This window comes from Camellia sinensis, chromosome 8 (genome assembly GCF_055761805.1).
Source record: "Camellia sinensis isolate YWXY chromosome 8, ASM5576180v1, whole genome shotgun sequence".
Classification (NCBI taxonomy): domain Eukaryota; kingdom Viridiplantae; phylum Streptophyta; class Magnoliopsida; order Ericales; family Theaceae; genus Camellia; species Camellia sinensis.
The window spans coordinates 37,667,548-37,687,957 of NC_138968.1; the positions used below are offsets into that span (position 1 = coordinate 37,667,548).

General features: G+C 37.5%; 2 protein-coding genes across 2 annotated transcripts; one reads left to right on the top strand and one right to left on the bottom strand.

Annotated features, from left to right (window-relative positions):
• Nucleotides 1-4,784: 4,784 nt before the first annotated feature.
• LOC114300014 (F-box protein At5g07610-like) lies at nucleotides 4,785-5,534 on the bottom strand. The gene has a single exon (XM_028244867.2). It carries the CDS (start codon nucleotides 5,532-5,534, stop codon nucleotides 4,785-4,787), a length of 750 nt encoding a protein of 249 aa, XP_028100668.2.
• A 13,814-nt stretch (nucleotides 5,535-19,348) lies between these two features.
• On the top strand, nucleotides 19,349-20,136 carry LOC145797707 (uncharacterized). The gene is made up of 3 exons (XM_082885117.1): nucleotides 19,349-19,468; nucleotides 19,556-19,788; nucleotides 19,875-20,136. The coding sequence occupies exons 1-3, from the start codon at nucleotides 19,349-19,351 to the stop codon at nucleotides 20,134-20,136; spliced, it is 615 nt and encodes a 204-aa protein (XP_082741243.1).
• Nucleotides 20,137-20,410: the final 274 nt, after the last annotated feature.

Here is a 20,410-nt window from a genome sequence, read left to right on the forward strand (position 1 = left end):
CACCTTAATCCATATCATTGGTGAGGAAAACTTTCGTCACTAAAATTTATTTGGTGACGAAATATTTCGTTGCTAAAAACAATTAAAATAAAATATTATTTAGTTTTGGCAACGAAATTGATGTCATAGAGGATGAAAAATTCAACATTCAGCGACGAAATATTTTGTCGCCAAAAATCAAAAATAGGCGACGAAACTGTTTTTCGTCACCAGGTACTTTCAGTGACGACGTATAGGTCACGAACGTGGTGGAAATTTTTTTCGTTGCAGATCACTTTAGTGACGAAAATATGATGTTTGGAGACAAAATTAGTATGTCACCAAAGGTCTTTTTTGTTGTAGTGTATATCGATCCGCCAAAACCGACCGAATCGAACTAATCCGCCACATTTTGGATGGATGCGTGATGACGAGCGGACGGTTGCGGATTGATTTTCTCCAATCTGCCAAGTTGGTGGACGGATGGTAGATTTGAGATTCCTTTGGCCGCAACCGAACCGGCAAATCGCGAACACCCCTAGTAATTTATAAGACTTTGTGTTTTCAGTTTGTTTAAATATTCTGTTTGTGTTTTCAATTAAAAAAGAATTTAAATATTCTGTTGAAAAAAAGTTTTCAATTTGAATATCTTTTTTGAATTGAAAAAAATAAATGTATTATTTATCTATATTTTTTTTTGTTTTTAAATCTATCTCTAAAAATAATAAATAGAAAATATGATATATGCTTGTTGGTTTTTGTTTTCAAAAACAGATACAGATGTAACAATACAGAGACATACAATATCTACTATTACTCTGTTCATGGTTTTGGTGGTTTGAATTGTTTTTATATTTTAAGAACCACAAATTGTAATACTTTATGTGGATGAGACATGTTGTAATTGTAGTATGTGGATGAGACATGTAGTGCTTGTGATATTCTAAAGTTTCAAACTTTCTTACTTTGGAAGAGGCATGAAGTGATTGTAATATTTTTTTAAGTCATTAATTGTAATACTTTTTTTTTTTTTTTTTTTTGAGGAAGTGCACAAGTTGAATTATGTTGAAAATTTATAAAATTTTAAACCGCCAAACTGATTCGCATCCATCTGCCAAACCGCTAATCTGCTCAATCCACATCCGCCGGATTGGCGAACGGATGGCGGATTGGAGATCCTGTGGCCACAATCGACCTGCGCCCACCCCTACTTTTTAAGCTATGCTTCATTTACTTAGGTATCACTTAGTTGGCACTAGCATCTAATAAAAGAGAAATTAATTAAGATCATCCATATTCTGTTAACATAAAATTCAACAATGGTATGAATAAAACCAATGGCAGTGATATCTTCAATTCAGAAACATCAAAATCATTTCCTGAATCACATTATTGCAACAAAAATGTTGTAAGATTTCAAAACCCCAAACTACAAGAAGAAGAATGAGAACAACAAAAGTGAAAGAAATGCTTTAAAAGCAACAACTATTGTCAAACACTAGAGAGTGACTCGATGTACTGAAAAGCATCGTACCAGGAGTATCTTAAAGAACCATCTTGCACGCCCTCATAATCAACATCACATATCTTCCTGAAAGTTCTATCAACGAGATTGTAACGTATGACCTTACCAGGTACGTGAAGCACCATAAATGAGTCCTCATCTTTTTCTCCCCTTACAATAGTGAGTACAACATATGAGTAATCATCAAGATCTATTAGGTGCATCATCTCAGGAAATGCAATTCCTACTGGATCAAGATCGACATGGTATTTCACAGACCAACCTGAGTAGTCCCTTTCTGTTAAAATTTACATCACCTACCACCCATTTACCATCACCTACCACCACCTACTCCTCACCTACTCCTCACCTACTACACTCACCCACTCCTATATAATGAGCCACTCACTATTTGTAATACACACAACATTCATCAATCAATAATATATATATTTTTTAACATGGTATCAGAGCAGGTTTAGAAACTAGTATTCGCGCTTCACCGGCGGGCGGCAACCTCACCTTAGCCGTCCGCCGGACCTCAACCTAGTCCGCTAAAATTGTTTACACATACCTTACTCTTCTTCACCACCACATGTCCAAACCAGCTGCTGACTGTCCTCATCTCCCTCAGGCAGGTCCTCAGCATCACTTTCCTCATCCTTTTCTTCCTGATCCTTCCCGCGAGAAACATCATCAGCTGGAAACTTGCCACCACTGCCGCTGCTCCTTTCCCGGTGGCGCGTCCATGGCGATCCACCAAGCCCTGCCGCGCTCCCAACTCATCCATAAAGGATCATCTTCCCAGCCTCATCAGCAGCCTTGCAAGCCACAACAGTGGCGTCAATATCCCCTTCTCCCTGCAAGCACACGTAGACACGCCATTCTGGACAGACACGCCATTCTGGACCACATTTTCACCAGACGTCCTCTCTATCTCTGGGGGCGCAACAAGGTACTTGCTTGGCAGCTTCAACTCCCTGTCATCCTCAAGCATTCCCGCATAACGCATTTTAGGGACTCGACCGCGATCCACTTTGTCAAAGTCTTCATATGCAAGTGCCTTAGCAAGCATCACCATATGGTCTGCTCGAACTTTGAGAGTCCCCACAGCATCACCATCCACCACAGGACCCTCTGCTTTCCCGCTCCCGAGGGACAGCCACTGCTGTGTTGTTTTTTGCGACGAGTCCGCCACACTTGCATCGACATTCGTCTCTCTCACTTTACACTTTCCACCCCACTATCCTTTTTTTAACCCACCCCCTCAACTTTCTTTTCTTTCTTTCATTTATATCTATATATATAAATCTGTTTTTTATATAATATTGCACATGGGTCTTCTACCGAGCTGGTGAAAATGCAGGCACATGGGTCTTCTTTTTTATCTATTTCTTTTATTTTTTTTATTCTCTTTATCTGTCTCACCCATGTGTGTGTCTCTCTCCTCACGCACATTCACCTTTCTTTTAATATTTCCACCCATTTATTTTAACATTTTCTTCCACTAACCCACTGCTTCTATATTTTATTTTATTACCTACCCATCATCTCTTTTCCCTTTTTCTTCCCACCAGTTTCCATCAACTTGTCTTGTTGTTTGAATTTTCCTCTTTTTTTCTTTCTTTTGCTTTTTTTTTTTTTTTTTTTCCCTCAGCCTTTTGACAAATTTTCCTTTTTCTTATCTCCGTATTTATCATTTTCGTTTTTCATATATATATATATATATATTTCACCAACACAAAAAAAAAAAAAAAAAAAAAACAAAAAACAAAGCAAAACAACAACCAACAAACACAACTGCACACCACACTCATTTTATTCATATCAAGGGATCAACCCCGATCACAATTTTACACAAAAAAAAAAAAAAAAACCCAAAAACAACAACAAACAAAACAACCACATCCACAGGAAGGATTTTCTTCTCTACTCTGCCGCCGGTCTCTTCTTCTTGCCTCCGTCCTGAGCGGCCCTTGACGGTGTTGCCTCCGTGCTTCCTAGACCACCAAGCAAGTTCACTCCCCCATACTCCTCCACTGCAGCATATGGCGGCCCTCCAAATCGGAACATCACGGTGGCCTTCCGCTTCAGCTCCTTATTTTCCGCCTTCAGCACACTTATCTCTGCTCGCGCATCCTTATACATGCGTTGGAGCAGAGCCAGCTGGGAGTTTAACTGCTGCACCTCATTTGTCCTACTCTGCAGCCGGTTCGACAAGTTTGTAACCGCAGTCATGGTTTCCACACATGACTTCAATGTATACTGATTGGCTTCCACATCCGACTGCACTGCCATTCTTTGCTCCACAGACCGCATCGGAAAGTTCAGCGGAGCAAACTCCGGGGCACTTGGTTGAGGTTCCAGTGCCCCCGCTCCAGTTATCTCTCTTGTTGACTCATTGAGGTCGGGAAAGAGGGTGAGCAGACCGCGGGAAGATGAAGCCATTTTTCTGGGCAACAGCGTGTTACCGAGTGTTACAGAGTATCTCTCTCAGCAAAGGACGAGTTTTTCAGGGGATTTTCAGAAGTTTTTTTGTCTGCCTCCGCCTCAGCATCAACCTTGGTTAAATAGCCAAGGCAGCCACGCGTATCGCGCGCCCCTTGCGCCAGACGACAAACGGGCGCGCCAGCCAAGACGACAAACTCACGTGCCTCGCCATCATGTTCGGTACACCTTTTGATAAATTGGGCACGCTTTTTGATGGCACGCCTTTTGACAGATTGGGCACACCTTTTGAGGGTGCGCCTTTTTCAACGGTCCGACATGACCCCATAAACTGTCCCGACATTGATTCCGGTTAGCTTTTCCAGTGTCCTCTACAACGTTATGACACAACCATCCAGTGTCCTCTACATCGTTATGACACAACCTTCCAGTGTCTTCATCAACGGTCTGACACGACCATACAGTGTCTCCTATCCTTTTTATTTTTTTATTTTTTTACTTTTATGTATTTTATTATTTTGTTCCTCTCTCCAAACTCAAGTTGGTTAGTTTCTATCCTCCTTGAGTTTGCGGGGGACTGTTAAATTTTACATCACCTACCACCCATTTACCATCACCTACCACCACCTACTCCTCACCTACTCCTCACCTACTACACTCACCCACTCCTATATAATGAGCCACTCACTATTTGTAATACACACAACATTCATCAATCAATAATATATATATTTTTTAACACTTTCCATCTCATAAACATTGAATCGAGTCATTAGACCATACACTTGAACAAGATGCAAATGGCCTCGAGACTCCACGTAACACTTATATTCCCTCTCATACTCATCATTCCCTAGACCTGGATCATTGGCAAAATTCCAACACGTTCCTCATTGAGATTGAAATATTTGGAATTCCCCCAGGTACAGAACCAGTTAATTGCACCATTCCAATAAACCCCGCCATCAAGATGCATGAACATATCCGCCCCCAAAGGTTCACCAGAAGCCCTCCAAGAGCCGGTCTCGGATGCATATATCTCCATATAAAAATAGTAGTAGCTGTTGTAGTGCATAGGGCCCCAAACACAGGCAACTTTGTAGTGAGGTGATCTTGATGGGTCAAAGGCTAGACTCAAACCTACGTGCTTAGGATGGGGATCAGGAAGCGTAGTGAATTGCTTGGTCAAAGGATTGAGGATATGATACTTGTTGGTAGTCTTACAAAGTATTAATCCATAGCAAGAATTTATAATGCAAATGTCAGATAGACCTGGAAAGGATATGGAAGTTGCGTTTTTGCCGGTGTCTACAGGTATGAAACCAAGGTTGGGGATGTATGACGATGAGTGCAAGAACAGGCCAGAGACAGTGCTTGGGTCAACATTTTGGGTGCGAGTGAAATGGGGACTGCTGATGAGAGAGAACCAGTGTTTGGATACAGACTTGAATCTCGGGAGGGATTTCAAGGGTAGGCGGATTAAGATTTCGGTTAAGAGGTCGTCGTTTGCAGCAACTTGTTCTGCTGATGATGAAGCGTATTCTTCGGGCATAGGGGAATAATCGAAGAGTTTGGCTGTGTTGTTTGTTTCAATGGATAGCATTTTGTATCAAACAGGAGTGAATTGAGAGAGGTTTGTTTTCTATTTGTACATATATATGTGGAACTCGAATTTCTCTGTATGTGTGTATATATATGATGAGTCTCTGTTTGAGACATTGCGCGTTGTTGAATGTTCTTTTGTTGAAATGGGCAGTTGACAAGGCCAACTGCTTATCGGTTGCGAATGATTGAATATAATGAGTCTGTGTCGACTTTCTTTCAAACAATTTAACTGATGATGTCAGCCAATTGTATCAGAAAACCTAACAATTAATTAACGGGAGTCAAATTGTAATGAGATCATAAATTTTATGGAGGAAAATGTAATTTCCAAAACTTCATGAAAGTATTTGTATTAAAACTAAACTTCAGCGGTATAGGTTTAATTTACCCAATAATAAAATAAACGCCGTTCTTTTTGTTTTGGGTAATCTCAATATACACCACAAATAGTGTTTGGATATAAATTTTCGAATAAAAATTAAATATTTAGATATAAATTTATGAACATAAAACAGTTGCTCGGATATAAACAATTGAATGGAATGTATATTTGAAAAATTTATTTATGTTCATAACATTAAATCCGAACATTCGACTTCGGAAGTTTATATTCGAACACCATTTGTGGTGTATACTGAAAGTTTGTATAGTATGCAAATAGAATTTTCCTTTTTCTTTTATGGGTAAATTACACGAACTTTTTATGAAATTTAGAGAAAATACAATAAGTTTTACAATTTTAACATAATTATACTGACCTTCTTTATAATAAACAAAAATAATCAAAACTAATACAGATAATATAGAGCACAAATATAAACAAGATATAATATATATTTGAGTGTAAAAGATATGACAATATCATTTTTCCATCTATATGACTAAGAAATTTCTATTGAAAAGCAGCTATTAAGTAAATTAAAATTTTAAAGGAATTCAATATATTTGTGCCAAACTTGTGAAATTATTGTATTTTTTCCCAATCTCAAGAGAAATTAGTATAATTTAGGCTTCTTTTCTTGAAAGAAAAAGTTTAAAGAATAATAAAAATTAAAATGACAGAATAATGGAAATTAGTATAACATTTTTAATAAGCACCATTGATACACATGCCACTCTAGGTTAGCGACACTCATATGTGCCACAATACCAACACTTTGAGTGCCATTTTAGACACCATTAGTGACACTTAAAACATATCTTGTAACATTTTTTAAATGACACTAGATTTCTTACTAGTGTCACTTAAAAATGTTACCTTGACTTATTAGTTGGTTGCCACTAAAAATATAAATAAATAAAAGCTTACAACATTAATTCTACTAAACATTTTCCTTTATAAATAAATAAAATTTCATTTATATAAGGTAAATACAAAATCCATGAAATTAACAAAATACAATAAAAACAACCATTTGTAATCTAACTAAAAATATTTCAAATAAAAAATTACAACTCAACAGCCTTACCTATCTTAAACAATTATAAGTATGTCAATACCATTTGGATTAAAAACAAATGTTGATTTCTTTTCACCGACTTCAAGTTTTGCTCCAACAGTCTTGAAAGAACTCTATACTTCTCCATATATATCCTTGACATGTAAAGATAACGCCTATTTGTGCTTCTATTTCTTCAATTGTACTTTGTTGCATAGTTTATCCTCTAACAATTTCATTGTCTGCTCCCTGAGATTTTACAAATGAAAAAAGTATAGAACAATAAGTAAAATTAGGAAGTTACAACACACATATCAAATAAAAAAATAAAATAAAAAAATAGTCACACCTCTTTGAGGCATTTTATCAAACATGCAAAGGCTAATTGAAAGATACCCAAACAATGAAAAAATTTGTATATATATATATATATATATATTTTAAGTTTCTTTCCATAAAAAAATATATAAGAAGAGAGGGGAGAGAGATTACCTCTAATGGTGCCTTAGTGTGAAAGTAGAAGTTTCGATTGGAACTAAATAGATTTCTAAAAAAAAATGTATATAAATGAATAACTTTTTCTTAAAATTGATGTACATATTAGATTTAGAATAATCTAGTGGAATCTCTAAAAATTGATGTATATATTAGATTTAAAATAATCTAATGAAATCTAATCAAATGCCATTACAAGTAAATGGTTCCATGGCATTTTTTAAAACATGCCACTACATAATATTTTTTATGGTACTTCATGAAAAGATGGCACTAGGTTAATGCCACTAAAGCAAAACTTGCCATTAGATGATATTTTCATGACATTTTTTAGAAAATGACACTAAATTAATGTCACTAAAAATCACATTTTTTTGTAGTTAACTACAAAACGTTGTACAACACATAAAAGTATTTATATCATCATTTTTTTTTTGTACTTTTATTTTGATATTGACTGAGAATTTTATATATGAATTTAATGATACTTTTTAATTTTTGGGGGTTTTTTTTAAGGTCCCTGGTATTATGATTTTATAGCATAAAGGACACCAAATATTTTCATAATGTCTAAGGTCCCTCAACAATATTTTCATAATGTCTAAGGTCCCTCAGCCTTGATCCAGAGAAATTTCAGCCCAGAGAAATTTTAGTCCAGAGAAAATTGGTCCAGAGAAATTTGGCCCAAAGAAATTTCAGTCCAGAGAAATTTCAGTGCAGAGAAAATTGGTCAGAGAAATTCTGGCCCAGAGAAATTTCTCTGGACCAAATTTCTCTGGATGAGTTTCTCTACTTTTCTTCTCATTCACATCCAAATCATTATGATTCATTAGGTAAGCAACATTGTTCAACTAAATTCAACTGGAAAAATTCCACATTGTAATATGTAAGCAACATTAGAATGGGATAACAATGACAACTTACCAGCACCAGAGAAATTCTGAAAAAATCTGAGTATTTCTCTGGCTTGTCAGAGACTGGAAAATACCTCTGGTTAATGGCAATCAAATGATTCCAATTTCTTGTAATGTTAACGATAAAAAACTTGAGATGTTTGTACACAAATGTAGTTACAGCTACAGTTCCAATAGATCTTTTAGTTTTGTATTTCAACTGACACAATCTCAATGTCTTTCTTCTAGATTATTGTTCAGATGATTCATACTTGCATTTTGGTCTTTTATGACTCTTTACTCTGTTTTTTGCATCTTCTACAGCTTTGGGTTACAAATATCTGAATTTTTTTAATTAAAAAGAATTTTTTTTGAAGAGCAACATTTTTCAAGCAATGCCAGACCAACATAGAATAAATGCTCTGACATTACATAATTCAACACATGCTAGTGTTGGAGTTTAGTAGGTGGATTCCATGATACAGAATTATTGATAATAGATTTCTAAAAAATGTAATGATCTTCTGGATTACACTCTTATTCTCAACATAATTAAGGATAATCTCTCAACAATTTTTGCTACGGATACAGTAAAAATTCACAGAACAAAGTGGTGTAGAACCCACACCCACCCTTGTATCTATGCTGCAATTTTGTTGGTGTCCCGTTTGCATACTTTCTCATTCATATATGTCTATGCCCCAGGTTTTGGCAGGTCGATTGGTCTAGTGCTTAACACATGCACAAGTGAAGAAGGTTGTAGAGAAATTTTCAAATTTCTCTGGAGTGGTAATTTTGTGAGAAGGCCTGTGAAGTCAGAGAAATTTTCAAATTTCTCTGGAGTGTCAATTTTGTGAGAAGGCCTACGAAGTCAGAGAAATTTTCAAATTTCTCTGGAGTGAACCTCCTACCAATCAACCTCTTTGCATCAGCACAAAACTTATTACATTATTAAGGCTAGTACAAAACAGATGCAAAACAATTTCATGTTGCATTTTCACTACAATGATGCATCACACAAGTACAGTAGAGTTCAAAATCCAGAAAGAAAATCAAAATAATTTAAAACAAATGCAATTACATACAGAGCTAAAAATTGGACCTTTCACGATTACATATTATCAAGTACTCCTGGACAACATATATATTTAGTTAAATCCAGAGAAATTTTAGTTCAAACCCAGAGAATTTCTCTGGGGATATATCGAGAGTGTCGGAACAATTTTACAAACCGAACTTACAGCCAAAGAACCAATTTTCCCAAAACACAGAGAGAAAATAAACATAGATAGATAAACTTGTGGTTTGGAGATATATTTATATATATATATATATATATATATATATTTTTTTTTTTTCATCTCTCCTGTTTTCATCACTTTTTTCTACCTTTGCACAGTGAAGCTTCTTACCTCTTGTCTTCCAACTCCATCACTGAAGCTTTGCGCCTCTGCTAAGATCTAGATCCATAACTTCGTTGAAGGATCTAGATCCATAGCTTTGCGCCTCTGCACAGGATCTAAGCTTTGCGCCTCTGCCACATACATATATATATATATATATATAGCTCCGCCTCCTCTTGTGTTCCTTTTCATAATCAACCACAAAAACTGCTACAAAACCCCCCCTCTCTCTCTCTCTCTCTGTGTGTGTGTGTGTGTATATTTTGATTTTGTTTTGTAATGGCAACGATTAATCTTTCCACGAGAATGTCTGACGCCATTTTTGGGTGAGAATGAGAGAGGGGTTTCTGGTATGCGAGGAAGAGAGACAAATTTATCTGATATATGTTTAGGGACCTTAGACATCAAAAAATAATTTTGTGGATCTCTTCCATTACGAAAAGTGGAGGAAGGACCCTAGACCAATTTTCCCTTAATTTTTTTGCTTATAAAAAATGTCTATTCGTATAACTTACCTACAATATTTTGGTTATAGATGAAATAATTAAAATTATGTTATCAATTTGCTATTCTCAATGGGAAGTGGAATATTTATCTCATAGGACTTTATTTATCTCATTCAAAGTCAAAGGTACATGATTTTTTTTTTTTGTTTTTTTTGATCAAGCAAAGAAAATTTTATTGAAAAAGGAAGGGGTTACAAGAAGTTCCAGTAAGAATTGCATTATAGCTAAAAAATATATCCCAACTAGGTTGACATATATTTTGGAGCCCAATCCTGTGCATACCGAGATCGACGAAAATCAAAAAGTTGACGAGAGCCCAACTGATACAAACACAGATTTAACACAAGAAAAAAGAAGAGATCAATTCAGTTGAGCACGGTTTGGGGGATGAACTCGAACAGATTTCAAGCCTTGACAAATAGATAAAATCAACAATTGTATAATCTGGGGTGTTAGAATCTTGCTTCACCCAAATTGCAGCTTGAATCTTTATAAGTTCCACGAGCTCCAGCCAAACAGGAGCTTTATGATTGAATACCTTTTGGTTACATGCAAGCCAAAGTGACCGAAGAACTGCTAATGGAAGAGCATCCCAGATAATTCTGCCTAGATGATTCGGCTTAAATCCGTACCGCCAAATTAAAAATCAGGAACCGAACCAGGGGAGATCCAAGTCAATCCCTACCAATTCAGAATGTTAGACCAAACCATCCCTGAGTATGGACATTGGAGAAAAAGATGATTTGTAGTTTCAGCAGCTAGTTCGCAGAATGCACATGCGTAAGAATCAGGGATAATGTTTCTAGAGAAAAGAAGATCAGATGTGGCAATACGGTTCCACCAGCTCAACCATCCAAATGCTTTAATTCTGGGAGGAGCAACAGATTTCCACATTCTCATTGTAGGAAAGGATGGTAGACAGGCTCGGTCCTGAGATTTTCGGGGTCTAAAGTTGATAATCAATTACTAAATTTCTGGGCCCTTCACATATTTTTTTTATTGAATGAAAAAAAAAAAAAATTAAGGTAAAGAACAAAAGATTTGTATTAAAATCACAAAACAACTATCCTTTACAAATTTTTGGGCCCTTCACTTTTTCCTTTTTGCCAATCCAGACGGATAATTTCTTTTAAGAGTCGTGATGAGCTGAGATCAAAATATTTTTTTAGATCAAAATTCAAAACAAGAGCACCACCACTTAACAAAACACAAAACTTTTGAATTATGTGATGTGAACTATTAAATTTAAACAAATTCTTATTGATGATGTAAATACCAATATTATAATAACAATTAATTGTGCAAAAGACGAGACAAATATTTAATTAATTGAATAGAAAAAAATATATATTTACCTGTGCTTGCTGTGCTGAGATCAAAATATTTTTTTAGATCAAAATTCAAAACAAGAGCACCACCACTTAACAAAACACAAATTTTAAATTATGTGATGTGAACTATTAAACTTAAATAAATTCTTCTTGATGATGTAAATATCAATATTATAATAGCAATTACTTGTGTAAAAGATAAAATAAATATTTAATTAATGAAATAGAAGAAAAAAAAAAAAAATTTACCTGTGCTTGTTGCTGCTTCGTTGCTTTGCTTTGTTGGCTTGGGCTATTGGTGTGTGCTATCAAACAAATGTAAGGAATGTTGGATTAAGAGAAGATAGAGTTAGGAATTAGAAAAAAATGGGCCTTTTAAACTGTTGGGCTGGGCCTTAACTATTGGCTTTTTAATGGGTCAAAAAAATTAAGTTAGTTTGAGCCTTTTTTTTAAATTTTTTTTAGACTTAAAACATATATAATATATTATACCAACTCATAATAGGAGGGGCCTTATTTTGGGCCTATTTTGAGGAGCTCTAAGCCATGCCCTTGTGGGCCTATGGCCAGGGCTGGGCTTGATGGTAGATTCAGAGAAGATTCAAATGGAGAACTCACCAGAATCTGAGGGTGCCCGTACAATGGAATCCTTGCAAGTTGCAACCATTTCCTGAGAATTGCTGAATGAGTGATACGGGTGATCATCTCATGATGAAGCTCCTCCTCCCAAGCTCTTAGCCCTCTTCTGTAATCCGAGGCCAGTACAAATGTAATGGCGGGCAATCCATATATCAAGAATTGATTGATGTTTGAATCTTTTGAGAGAGCCAAGTTGAATAGCCTAGGATAGAGGATTGAGAGTGGTTCATCTGTGGCCTACGCATCTTTCCAGAATTTGAGCCTAATACCATCCCCCAATGAGATAAATGTTGTAAACAAAAATGTTGTAAGATTCAAAACCTTAAACTACAAGAAGAAGAATGAGAAGAACAGAAATGAATGAAATGCTTTTAAGCAACAACTATTGTCAAACACAAGAGAGTGACTCAGGCCTCGTTTGGGAACAGGTTAATTTAGTAACTTTTTAGCTATTTGGCTAAAAAGGTAGGTAAAAAAAACTTATATGTTTGGGATGACTTTTTGGCTAATTACGAAAAGATGTGCAAAAAGTAGAGAGAAAAGAGAATCTTTGACTTTTTGGTATGAGTTGTTGGCTTTTTGACTAAAATGATAACTTTTTGACTTTTTGGCTAAAAAGGTAAGTCCCCAAACGGGGCCTGAAAAGCATCATCACAGGAGTATCTTAAAGAACCCTCGATCGCGCTCTCATAATCAACATCACATATCTTCGTAAAAGTTTTATCATCGAGATTGTAACGTATGACCTTACCAGGTACGTGAGGCACCATAAACGAGTCCTCATCTATTTCTCCCCTTACAATGACAGGCCAGAGACGGTGTTTGGATCAAGATTTTGGATGCGAGCAAAGTGGGCAGCGACGGTGATGAGAGAGAGCCAGTGTTTGGATCAAGATTTCGATTAAGAGGTCAACTGTATCCTTTGGGAATGGTTCAACAGAATCTGTGACTTGACTCTCTTTCAAACAAATAGGAATACAGCTTTCCTTTTTGCAGTTTGTTATACTCTGAATTTATGAGATCTTTCATGGTTCGCTGCCAAAAAATTAATAAAATTGTCTATCCAACCTTTTCAGGTGGATTTTTTTTGGCCTGCTATAGACTCGCATAGCAGTTCGGGTTTTTTTCGGATTTCGTGCACAAATTATTAATTTTAAATTCAATTAATTTAATAATGCAATTTCATACTTTATGTTAATCTTACAATAGTTTTGATCTATTTCTATCTATACTCAACCTTACTTTATTGATGATCTTTCAATATTTTATTTTATATTATCAGAATTGAGTTTGTTCAAATACAATCAGCTCAGGTAAGTTTGCATGGCATAGATAATTGTTTAAATTTGTTTTATTGGAAGAAAAAGTGTAAACAAAAAGGGAAATCTATTGGGGGTGGATACTATATCCACCCTATTACAAATTAGCGTAATTTTATTACAAATTTTTTTAACATCGATCACCAAATGCATAATCTTATCACAAATTAGCCAAATAAAGAATGTCATAATCAAACCACATACTTTTGTCACATAAATTACAAAATTTTAGACATTTTGTTACGTTGATATTAAGATTTTATAAGGTAAAAGATATGTAATATTTTCATATTAATTGGAATCTCTCAACATTTTTATAGAGAAATTTCAGCACATCAGTGAGAAATTTGTTATAGACAAATTTCAAATTTGTCTGTGATGAGCTGAAATTTTTTTAATAATATTATTGAGGGACATTAACTAATAAGAAAAATATATATTGGATCTCTTTTACTATCAAAAGTTGAAACATATATAATTTTTATATGAGTTTGATGTTTTAAAAATTTATATATTTTTTATTACTCTTTTCATGCATATTATATTATTGTTTTAAACTTGTTAACATCTACGCTAAGCAAACATGTTAACAAAATTCTCAAAATATATTTTATACATATACAACATTATTAAAGGCTAATTGTATGGGTTGGCTTGCGAGCTCAACCCGTTGGCTCATGAGTCATGAGTGGGGATTGTCATTTTTTCTTACCCCACCCCCGCTTCCCTCACCCGGCCTTGCCCAGGTTTTTCATGCTTCAGGGATAGATTTTGCCATTTTTTTTTCCTTGATTATATTTATCAAATATATTTATATGTATATAATATATAATTTAATTTTTTTATCATAATAAAATTAAAATACTAAAATATTATACATATTAATTTTTACTCATTTATTTTTTATCTTATATCTTATAATTCTTATTAAGTATAAATTATTATCCGTACTATATATTATATATCTATAATTTTTATTAGTATTCTCATTTTTCTACTTATAAAATTAATTCATCTTTCACCCCGTTCTTGCCACTGTCTCTCATTGATTTGCCTCGTATTGTCACCCCTCGATTTGTCCCGCCTCCAATATGGGATGGAGATGGATTATTTTGTTGCCCTAACTTGTGAGTTTACCCCTTAGGCGCAACACAGTTGGTTAGGAGGGGGACTCAAGTTGCTACCAATATAGCACTTGGCGTGGGTTTGATTCTTCCCACTAAGCAAGTCCTAACTTAAGCGAAACTCATGTTGAGGGGTCGGTGCAAGCTCTCCGATTATAGTCTTTGGTCTAGACCAAATAATATGATACCTTGGTGATCTCGACACGGGTGCTGCCTTAGACCTGTGGGATGATGTGAGGATTTTCCTATAACAAAAAAAAAAAAAAAAAAAAAACTTGTGAGTTTGATTGGATTAAGTTCATTGATCAAGATTCAAGACTTAAACATTTTGGCTACCAAATCGAAAATCCCGTTGAGCTTAATTTAGGGGTGGACTTAAGTTTTATTTTTCCATCGGGCCGGGTCAGGCTGCCTTACTATTAACATACGAGAAATTCTAATATACATATATTTAAAAAGAATATATCATATGTGTTCCTAATTATACTATTTGTTTTCTTTAATTATATTTAATTATGATTATGATTATATTTTTTCTTTTTATATTAATTATAACTCAAAAAATTAAAATTATACTATTTTTCTTTTGGTAGTGTGGGGACACATTTTGTGAATGACATCACGTGGCTAAGGTGGCGCTGAAGTGTTAGTCGAGGTGCCACGTGGCTTGGTCATGCGCTGAGATGATCTTGGCTAGGCCGAGGTTATCTGCGGAGATACTGAAATCCGAGATAAGCAGATAAGGGACAAAAGTCCTATAATAGGGGAGGAGCTCAGTCTGGATAAAGATAAGGCTCAATAAAAGTATATCTCTATCTAGATGAAGGTCCAAGATGAGCACGGAGCCTAAGTCCTTTGAAGTGAGGCTTCTAGGGGGATCAGGTCACTGCTGGTTATAAAAGTGTAGCACCCTCGTGGGTCTGAGGTAAGTTCTTTCTTGTGAGTTTAAACACAATTTGCTATTTTTGAGAGATATTGATTACTGATTTGATCGTCGGAGCACCCCCGGGTGGGCGAACCACCGCCGGATTCTCATATTCTTGTGCGGGTTGTTGGGCTTAATCTATTCTGCTAGTGCTCTCCAGCTAAGTTCCCTTGTTGGTTGTGTGGTCAAAAGCAACACTCACAATTTGGCGCTGTCTGTGGGAGCTTAAGGAGAATAGATGGCCAACAACGGGCATGGAGAAAAGATCAAGGACTATGTCCCAGGTGGGAGTAGTAAACATGCCGATCCCAACATCGAGGAAGAAAATCGTAATGAAGGAGCATGAGATCAGAATCTTGGGGAGAAGGACGTCGGCAAAGAGGGAGACGCCTAAAAGAAAGCAGGTCGAGATGAGTGTTACAACGAAAGTGACCTCCAAATATGGAAGGATAGATACCTGAGGAGGGGCATCGAGATGAAAAGGATGACAAACAAGTTGGCAGACCTACAATCAGTTGCCAACTTCACGATGCAGAACAACGTAATGCAACCACCGTACTTGTTACAGGACACACCGATACTAGCGGCCAAGATCGACGCCTAGAAAAGAAGGCATAAAGCAATCCCAGCACTTCCTCAGCATAACAAGGAGAAGGAACGTTCACATCGGCCTTCACAAGATGGCGGGCGAGTAGAGTCAGTGAGAGATGAGTCGTAGAGGAAGCCTCATACCAAGAGAAACTATGTCAAAGAACATCGGCATGCCTAGCGGAAGGGACTTTGCTTTGATACAGTGAATGAAGAAAAATCCAAGAGGACACACCATGACGCCAAGAGCAATGCACCAAAGAGGCTGAAATCTGTTGATAGCCGAGCTCCCGATTGAACGAAGGAGGATCTGAGAGACTACCTCCAGAGGAAGCGACTCAACGCCAAGGTTACATCTTTCATCAAACTGAGAACGCCGTTCTCAGTGGAGTTGGATAGGTTTGATGCCCCGAAGAGGTTTCATATGCCAAGGTTCCAAATTTATGACGGTAAGTCTGATCCGCTCTTTCATGTCGGCTTATATTTGAATTCAATAGCTTTATATAGTGAGTATGAGCAGCTACTGTGCAAGATGTTCCTTACATCCTTTAGGGAAATTGCATCGGATTGGTTCCACAAGTTGCCGAAAGGAACTGAAAAGAGTTGGGAAGGCCTAGCCGAGTTGTTACAAATAAGTTATAGCCACTAAGGGTAGACTCCCTGCTGGCTTTAAACATTAGTGAGGGTGAAAGCCTCAGGGCTTATGCCAAATGGTATTACGAGGTGTTCAACCGAATATCGGTATGCAACTAGGAGCTGGCAATTGTATCTTTACAAAATGGCCTAGAGGATGAATGCACGCTTTGAAAGTCACTTGCAAAAACTCTACCAAAGAGTATGGAGAAGCTCATGGCACGAATTGAGAAATATGAAAGAGCGGAGGAAGACACATACAGAGCAAAGGCACTAAAGTAGGAGAAGAGAAACGGCTCGCCGAAATAAGGCCAAGGTAACACTGGTTTCAACAGGTAAGAAACAAGGTTGAGGGTTGCACAGGCAGTCACCATTGTATTCAGAATCTTGGTCTACAAAGTTCTAGAAAGGATCAGAAACCAACCGTATTACAGAGCGCTGGAGAAGGTCCCTGGCGAGTTTATGGAAAGAAGCCTTGGGAAGCATTGCGCTTACCATAATAAGGATGGACACTTGACACAGAGATGTAGGGCTCTGAAGACACACTTGGAGGGTTTAGTCAGATAGGGTCACTTGAGAGACCTAGTAGATGAGGCCAGAACAAGGAAAGAGCAAACAAAGTTGCCCCAAGCATCGGCAGCAGCAGCAGCACCACCACCACCACCACCACCACCACCACAGTAAGCAGATAGACCTCAGGTGATCAATGTGATTCATTCGAAGGTCAATGAGTATAAGGTGCGTGAGGAGACTCAAAGAGTAAGGCACTTGCAGCATGTGTATCAGGTCCAGCAAAAGAAGCCTATGACCAATGAGTACCAGGGACCAATGGTCTCATTTACTGAGACAAACTTGGATATGTTGCAGCATCCACACAATGATGCCTTGGTTATAACACTGAAGATTAGGGAGTGCTAGGTAAGGCGTATACTGGTTGATTAAGGCAGTTCCTGTGACATCATGTATGTCAAATATTACGAGAAAATTGGTCTTCACCTAAATGATCTGGAACAGTCCAACAGCTCGATGGTTGGGTTCAATGGAATGTTGACGTAGCGTCTAGGAGCTACGGATTTGGGGGTACAGGAAGGCACGAAGAAGGTAAGCATTGAGTTCACGGTGATTGACACCCCCCTCCTTACAATGTTACCTTGGGCTGACCGTGGCTGCATGCAATGAGGGTTGTTCCCTTAATATTGCACCAGTTGTTGCAATTCTTAACTAAACATGGGATTGAGGAGCTCAGAGGGGATCAAGTGTAGGCAAAAAATTGTTCCATGATAGCAATGAAGTCCACTTGTAATGTGGAAGAAGTAGAGACAATAGAAATTGAAAATGAGGACATAGAGGTCCTAGATGATGTCAGCAAAGAACTAGCCGAAAATAGTGTGGAAGCTTTGAAGAAGGTTCTGGTAAAAGAAGATGATGAAGAGCACTTTTTCCTTCTCGGCTCAGGCTTAGCCGAGGAGGAGGAAAGAGAGTTAGAGGCTTTCTTGCGAGCAAACATAGAAGTGTTTACTTGGATACCATACGAGATGCCTAGCATTGACCTCGAGGTCACTTGCCATAGACTTAATGTAGACAGGTCAGCTAAACCTGTTATCCAACGCACAAGAAGGCCGACATTGATTCATGTGGAGGCAATAGAGGAGGAAGTGGACAAGTTGTTGGAAGCCAAGGCCATTCGGGAGGTGAACTACCCAACCTGGCTGTCCAACACAATAATTGTGAAAAAAAAGAATGGGAAATGGAAGGTCTGCGTGCACTTCACCAGCCTAAATAAGGCTTGTCCCAAAGACAACTTGCCTCTGTCTAAAATTGATCAGCTGGTAAATGCCACTTTAGGTCATTGGAGGATAAGCTTCCTGGATGCTTACAGGGGATACCACCAAATATCAATGTATCTCCCTTACGAGGAGAAGACTGTATTCATCACTCCAAAAGGGATATACTGCTACAGAGTAATGCCTTTCGAGTTGAAAAATATAGGAACAACCTACCGAGGTTTGTGACCAAGATGTTTAAGCATTTGATTGGGAAGACAGTAGAGGTTTACATTGATGATATGGTCGTTAAGACCAAAGAACCTGAAAATCATCTAGTCGACTTGAAGACAATTTTTGATATCCTAAGAACATATCTGCTCCGACTTAATGCATCGAAATATGCATTTGGAGTCGGGTCTGATAAGTTCCTAGGATACTTGGTCACTAGAAGAGGGATTGAACCAAGCCCAGATTAAATCAAGGCCATCATTGACTTGAAGAGGCCAACATCAGCCAAGCAGGTCCAATTTCTGACTGGGAAGTCAGCAGCCTTGAATAAATTTATCAGCCGAAGTTCTGATAAATGCAAACCATTTTTTAGCTTATTAAAGAAAGCCACAGATTTTTTGTGGACAGAAGAGTGCGAAGTCGCTCTGGTCGACTTGAAAATGTACTTAACAATAGCTCCAGTTCTGTCAAATCCAATACACAGGGAAAACCGTTCTTATACTTGGTAGTTTCAAAGTACGCAATGAGTGCTGTGATAATTAGAGAAGAGGAAAGAGAGCAAAATGCTATATACTATGTCAGTAAGACCCTAGCAGGTGTAGAAACCAGGTATCTGCCCTTGGAGAAATTGACACTAGCCTTGGTGATGGCTTCAAGAAAACTGAACCACTACTTCTAAGCCCACAAGATTGTGGTGCTGACTAAGCATCCTTTGAAATTCATGTTGCAGCAAGGAGATCTAACAAGTAGAGTAGCTAGATGGGCAGTAGTGTTGGACCAATATGACTTGGAGTTTAGGCCCAAAATAGCAATTAAGGGCCAGGTTCTGGCCGACTTTGTGACTGAGTTCACCCTTGGTACCATCTCACTTCGGGCTCCAGTGAGTCGCGACTTAGGATATCTAAGAGAACCAGAAGAAACTCAACTAGGCCAAAGGACCCCACACCAGCGAAATAGAAGAAGGTAGGGAAAGCAAGACCCTGCGACCTCTACATCGGCGATTCCTTCTGCCTGTTTGTTGATGGAAGTTCAAACTGTCAAGGAGCCAGGATAGGAGTAGTGTTAGTATCGCCAGATGGGCGAATGATAGAGCAGTCTATTCGTTTGGAGTTCAAAGCCTTAAACAATGAGGTAGAGTATGAGGCATTGATTGCGGGATTGAAACTAGTAGTAGCCATGAAAGCTAATGAGGTGGTAGTCTTTGGTGACTCCCAGTTTATTGTAAATCAGGCAACGGACGGGTATGCAGCCTGGGATGAACGAATGATAACCTATGTCAAAGAGGTTATCAGACTGCTAGCATTGTTCTAGGATTGCTAACTATAGCAAGTTAGCCGAGATGATAATAGTCATGCCGATACCTTGGCTAACCTGGCTAGTGCAATGAAATCAGGGGAGGCAAGGACAATAATAGTTGATTATTTATCAGGCCTAAGTGTAGGACCACTGATCACAGAGTACAAAGCAATGTGTGTAGAGATGGGTCCAAGCTGGATGAATGTAATAATAATGTTCCTCAGGGATGGCAAGTTGCCGGATGACAGAAAAGAGATGCATAAGACTAGATTGAAGTCGGCCAGGTTTA